Source organism: Solanum lycopersicum, chromosome 6 (genome assembly GCF_036512215.1).
Source record: "Solanum lycopersicum chromosome 6, SLM_r2.1".
Taxonomy (NCBI): domain Eukaryota; kingdom Viridiplantae; phylum Streptophyta; class Magnoliopsida; order Solanales; family Solanaceae; genus Solanum; species Solanum lycopersicum.
The window spans coordinates 36,046,795-36,054,012 of NC_090805.1; the positions used below are offsets into that span (position 1 = coordinate 36,046,795).

The 7,218-nt window shown below is 25.3% G+C and overlaps 1 protein-coding gene across 1 annotated transcript; it reads right to left on the bottom strand.

Moving 5' to 3' along the window:
• Positions 1-3,455: 3,455 nt before the first annotated feature.
• On the bottom strand, positions 3,456-4,167 carry LOC101265932 (wound-induced protein 1; the record flags this gene model as incomplete). The annotated part of the gene is made up of 1 exon (XM_004240849.4): positions 3,456-4,167. A coding segment is annotated over one exon (519 nt), but the record flags the coding sequence as incomplete, so codon positions are not given.
• Between the last annotated feature and the right edge of the window lie 3,051 nt (positions 4,168-7,218).

The window sequence follows — 7,218 nt, forward strand, 5'->3', positions numbered from 1 at the left end:
TAATGTACACTGATATTTTCAAAAAATATTTTGTACTCCTGTGAATTTTATCGTCTTTTTGAAAAATTCTATCAATTTAATATTTTTTAAATTTAATTATCAAACAGGTAAGATAAAATATATTTGATCTCTTTTTCAAATATTATCGTCTGTATAGTTGAAAAAAATCAAAAGAACCAATTAAAATTGAAATTGAAAAAATTATATAATTTGATTTGATTTTTAGATTTAATTAACCGACATAATTAATTTAAATTTTTTTAATGAAAAACCAAAGTAATCCAACCTATGTACATCCTAATTACCGCACTATTTTCATATAATGTTTTTTTCTCCGGCTTTCATGTACTTAAATTGTATAAGATTTAATACCCTGTTTCAAATGAATTTTATTTAGCTTTTATAATAATAACAGTGAATTTACACTTTTTAAAGGCGTATTTCTCATATTTATAATTTATTTCAAGTATAATCTAGCTTAATACTTGAAATCTACACTCATTTCCATGTGTTTGACACTTATTTAAGGTATTTTATCATTTTGAGAAAAGACTCAAAAATAGAAGAAGTGTGGAACAGAGGGGGCTTGAAAATCGAGATTTAAACTTAAATTAAAAGGTATAAAATTATAAAATATAAAAGGCTTAATAAAATATTGATTTAGTTAGATGTCTCTAAAATTTCAATTATAATGTATAAAGTTACTTGTTTAATCCCATAATTTTTTTAACTTGAAACAAAAATATTTATTTAGCTACAATAATTTTTTTTCCAAATAATTCATTTGAGATTACTATTGTTACAGTAAATTTTAACTCGTGGCAAAAAATAGTAATCAGCTAAAAAAAATTACAATAAAAATATTGTGGTTATATAATTTAACAATTGTCACGATGTCTATAACTTGATCTATTGTTGTAATAAGTTTCAACTCCTAGCTTAGACTAAATTAATTTGCTAATTTTTTTTTTATATATAACTAAAATTCTCTAGTTATATCGTTTAACTATTGTCATAATTTTTATCCCATGATAAAATTTCATGATCAATTATAAATGTTGTGGTTATATAATCTAATAACTGTCACGATGTCTATAACTTGATTTATTGATGTCTAATATAATTTGCTTACAAAAATTTATATATAGCTAAAATTCTCTAGTTATATCGTTTAATTATTGTCATAATTTTTATTTTATGGTAAAATTTCATGATCAATTATAAATATTATTGAAGTAATAAAGTTATAATTTTTCCGTTTACTTTTATTTGTCATGTTTCATTTTTCAAAAATTAATTTAACAAATTAAATTACATTAATTCTTTTTTTAAAAGTTAGATATTTAAAAACTATACAAGAAGATTGCAATTTTTGCATATCAATTTGATGAAGATTACATCGTAAAATGTTGGTCAAAGTTCATAAAGTTTAACTCTAAAAAAAAGAAAATCATAACAATTAAAAGCAGACAGAGGGAACAACTATTTAGGTTATTATTGTCATGACTTAAATTAGCAATTGTAGCGAAAATAAAGTAGCTATGTCAATTTAATTTTGTATCTACGAATATTATGAATTTATGAATATCCATAAAAATATAAAATTTTGTTGATATTAATATATAATAGTTACGATTTTGAAATTATAACTTAAATTTTGTAGCTATATATACATTGTGTTGTAGTTTGATCAAAATGGTGAAAACATTACTTCTTGATTTGACCTTTATAGTTTGTGCCAAAAAGAATTTCAACTTTCTATAATTTAAAATATTTTAATTTATTCTTCGTGAAATGATTCTAATTCAGATAAATATTTAAAAATATTATAGACCACAAATTTTAATTTTAATTTTTAAAATTGTATCAAATAAAAAAGTATCATAAAAGACAATACTTTTTTCGTAGTAAAATTAAGCATATATCATACTATAAGCACGTCAAAGACGGTGGGGGTCGGGTTGGAGTGGTTTCCACTTATCTATCTAACAATGTATGGCTGATAAGTTTCTTGAAATCCTAATAAGGGCCCATTTGGATGGACTTAATAAAAGCAGCTTTAAAAAAATACTTTTAAAAGTACTGAAACTTATTTTTAAAATAAGCAGTTATGCGTTTGGATAAAAGTGCTGAAGTTAAAAAAAAAAAGTTGTTGATGTGTTTGGCAAATAAGTGCTCATAAACAGTTTCTTAAATCAAATGTCTGAAATACCCTTAGAAGTTGTTAACATAAAAAAAAGTTAATCAATTTATATTTTACAGCCATAAATAATTATATTTTGCTATCATTCACAAATTTCTTTCTCATCACAAAATATTTATAAGAGGAATATAAACTTATTATAGATTTTAAAGATAAATAATTTGAATAGATCAAAGAACGATTTAAGATTTTATTTTAGTTTCATCCATAGGTAATAATAATAGTCTATCATTCACATATTTCTTTATTATCACAAATTATTTATAAGAGAAATATAAATTTTTATTTAAGTTATATGTGCAACTTATTATACATTTTAATAATATATAATTTGAATAGATCACTTGAAAGATTTAAGATTTATTTTATTTTCATTTATTAATAATTGTAATTGTCTATCATCCACACGTGAAAAGGGAAAAATAGAAGAAAGAAATGTTAGGGTTACGTGGGTAATTTGGAGATTGTATAAAAATATTAAGGGTAAAAAGGTAAAGATGTGGTTAACTTAAAACATCTTATAAGCTGGAAAAAAAAATACCCCTACCCCAACTTTTAACTTTTGGCTTAAAATAATTTTTTTTAACTTAAAATAAATTATTTTGAGGATTGTCAAACATCTAAATAAGTCAAAAATCAGCTTTTAAGTCAGTTTGACCAGCTTTTAAGCTGAGCCAAACAGGCTCTAAATGTATACTAATAACATGATAAGTTGCAATTCTTTTTATACTCTCTATGTTACAAAAAGAATGATTTAGTTTGACTTATAACAGAATTTTAAGAAAAGAAAGAAAACTTTTTAATCTTGTGGTTCAAAATTAAAGTTATGTCAAATGTATTAAAATGTTCTTTAATCTTGTGATCTTAAGCATGTCACATAAAAAGTTAAAGTTATGTCACAAAAAAATTATTTTTTAAACAAATTAAAAAAAAATTAGAAATATTATTTTGAAAAGGAGAAAATATTTTTTATTAATCCCGTTGAAAAGCCTTCCCATTGAATTATTTTTGGCTACACCAAAAGCAAAGTATTTCCCGTCTCCTGCACCTACTTCTTTAGCATTGCATCAATCAATTTCAATCTGAGTAATTCACTTTTCCAGTAAACAAAAAATCTCAGGTACTTAGCAACGAGTCAGTTGTGATATAGAATGTTAAATAATTGTTTATTTTTACTTTAAAATCTTAAATTCGTCTATTTTCGTAAAAAAATTCAAAACTAATCTAAAAAAAAAATCATGAAATAAACTACTTTCAAAAAAACCAACAAGTGCTTTTATTGCAAACCAAATACATCGCGTATCACATAATATATTAAAACACCATAACCAGTACAAGGATATCCCATTCCTCATGGTCCCAAATTAAAATTGCAGATAATAAAATCAAAACAATGCGACGAAAACCCCCAAATCAACCGTTAAAAACTTACATCCTGGCGGAACTCAGAGAGCGAGAACAAGACCCGGAACCGACTTACCCACCCGATTAGGTAAACTACTCTCCCAAAGAGAAGGGCAATGCCGTGTAGCAGCAATGGAAGACAAATCCGATGAAGGGCAATTATTATTATTATTACTATTGTCAAGTCGAGTGACTGTGAGAGAGGTATTGAAATACTCCCTAACCTGAGTAATTATCCCATCATCAACAGTCCAAGCGTGAACCCAAGTAATTGAGTGATCAGGATCGCAACCTTCGACAAGGACAGTAGATCCAAAGGCGTCAACACTTTGAGGAATGAATTTGAAGAAATAGTGATCGGAGTTGGCAGTACCAGTTAGTATGCGCATCAAAAATTGATGTGAAGGTGGACCATGGAACCACCACTCAAGGTCAGAGGCCAGAAGTTTCTGGACCTTGTCAACGTCACGTGAGCTCAAAGCTTCATATAGGGCGAGCACCACCCCTTTATTTCTAGTTTCTTCCAGAATTTCCTGAGAATTAGCCAGTTGAGGAGATATTTATATACAAAACTATTAATGTGATGCTGATTAGATTTCGAATGAAAAGGGAAGAAGATATGCAAGGATTATATAGGGAAGATTCAAGGGTATTAGTGAAATTATATCAGGGTTGAGAGGGTGTTTTTGGGAAACTAACAAGGGTGAGTACATTTCACGCGCTGTTCAGTGCATGAACTTGACGTGTCCATCCATGTATGGATGAATGTTCTCGTTTTTCTTTGGGTGGGGACGGAATTAATTGGGCCCCACCTACTGACGTTTTAATTGTGAGGATGTCTAGCCAATTTTAGTGGATGGCGCTGTATGTATCAATTAAAAGTAACGCTGCATTAACATGACTTATGAATGATTAATTAAGAAATATCTGAATTGGCATATAAAATTAAATATTATATTATTAAAATTTAGGATAAATTACATAAATATTTTTTTTACTTATTCTCATTATTTCATATTACTTTAAAAAACTGTTAATGTATTCGAGGTATATATCATGTGTTTGAATTAGTTTTTAATTTATTCGAACTACATATTAATGTATCTAAGCTAGTGTTTAAAGTGTGTGAGCTACATATTATGTATTCAAACTAGTTTTTAATATATCCGAAACAATATCTAATATATCCGAGTTCTAATTATTGTATTCAATTTTTTAAATTTTTAAGCAATTAATATAATTAAAAACTTATTAAGGATTGATTGTTATTTCATATTAGAAATATGAAATCTATGTAATTTACGCTAAAATTTATGGGTTTTTTAAAAAAAAGTTGGGTCAAGTGGGGCGGGTTTAGTTAAAATGGGTGGGTTTAAAATTATTTTAATAATTAAATTACAACCAATGGTTGAGTGCCACGTAATTAAAAAATATTATTTAATTATTTTTAATTTTGGTCTGAAGGAGTAAATTTGGATCCAAAGGTGGATGTGAAAGGGTATTTGGGGGCCAATAGGTGGATGAGGGTAATTGTGTACCATTTTCAATATCTCAAAGATATTTTAGGCCCCGTTATTTTTTCTATTGAAATAAATATTCATATTTGATTAAACATTACATCACTTCATTCAACTCTCATTCTTTGACTCTCTAATTCACATACATCGAGGGATTAAATAAAAGAATAATATATTTGATACCATTTTACAAACAGTTTTGATGTTATATAAATCTCAAAATATTAGTGATCTAAAACCAGGTCTAAAACAACAAATTTAATTAGAGAATATTGTATATTTTACAAAGTTTTAATCTTGGCCAATATTTTTGCAGTTTTATTTTAAGATTCTTCAAAGTACTTTCAAGTATTTCGATTAAGGATATTTTTTTAGTATAATTTTTTAAGAAAGTCTTATCTACATCCAAATATTCAAATCATTTTTGAATTTCACCAGATTTTTTATAATAATATAATATCTGTACATACACAATCAACAATAATTAAACAATGACAATTAAAATGAAAATATCAAAATAAAAAGAAAATCCTTCATATTTAAAAATAGAAGCAAAAACTAATTTAATAGTAGTATGTTATGATATCACTTCTTTCTCCGACTACAATGATAATGATATATCTAATATATTTTCATATGCGGTATTTGACTATTAAAAAGTCTCAATAAAATTAATGATTTAAAAATAAAATTTAAATAAGAAATCTCAAGCACATAAATATTGTATATTTTCCGTATTTATTTTCAATCTCAACTAATATTTCTTCACTTAAAATCTTGAGTTTTTTTATAAATATTAAAACAGCCAAAAAGAATGACAACAAGAAATTTTGATAAATATCAATAGACCCAAAAGAAAATAATAATAATATATATATATATATATATCCGAACTTTAATTGAAATTGTTGTAACAATATCAAATTTAAGGCAAAGTTGTGCGTTTTTTTGGTAATAGAGCGCATTAAATGAGTCTGAATGTTGTTAAGACTATTCTACACATCTGATTTATTCAGATATTTTTAAATTGATTTTAGAGACTTTTTTTTTATAAAAAAAAACAACGAATTAACTTAATTAGTTGATGAATAAAAAATGTACAGTTGATCCAAAAACACCAATAAAAAGTGTTAAAACCTTGTTTGGTGTTTAAAAAATGATTTTGCAAAATTGGAGTAAAAAAATGGCATGGGTGAGCTTTTTCTTTAACAGCAATGACATAAATGAGACAAACTTTTAACGGATAACATAAATAAGTCTTTTCTAAAAATTCGATGACATATTTAAATATTTTCTCTTTAAAATAACAATGCATTGTATTAAGTTGAAAATGTTATTCTATTTTTTAATTTTCTCTATTTTTGTAGGAGTGCTTGATTCTTTATACAAATTTCTTGAAAATATATTTAAACTTCTTCATTGTGTCTTTGTTATTATATTTGTTTATTATGATTTTTGAAATATTAATTAAATATTTTTAAAAATTATCACAATGAGACACACAAAAATTATGAAAAATGTTTAAGAGTGAAAGTTATAACTAATAATAATACAAACAGAAAAAATTGTAATGAAAGTAAGACTTTTGGCTAAAAAAACGGTGTCACTTAATTCTTTTATTGAAATGAGATGATTCTATTGTTTGTGTTCCATACCGAAAATAAAATAAAATTGAATAGTACAAAATTAAAAGAGTAGCATTGACAATACATGCAATTGATTTATTAATACAAATTAAAGTTGAAAAAATTATAGTAAAAGCAGCCAAGTTACTAATGCAATTCAAAGTAAAAATTGATTCTAGTAAAACTAATTCGTAATTATGCTTAAAATTTTTTTTTTTAACATCTTTCTTTATAAGCAGAATCGTCGTCATTTTCTACTCTCCGTGTCATGCTCCTCATCACATTACCAATTGAATAAAAAAAGTTACCAATCAAAAACTAATTATATACATAAAAAAAAACCTCAATTATACAATACTCTACAAATTATTTTTCAATTGATCAACATCTCTAAAAATCTAACAAAGTTTGTAATCAAACAACATTATATAATTATAAAGTTAATATCAATTACAAACTTACTTTTAAA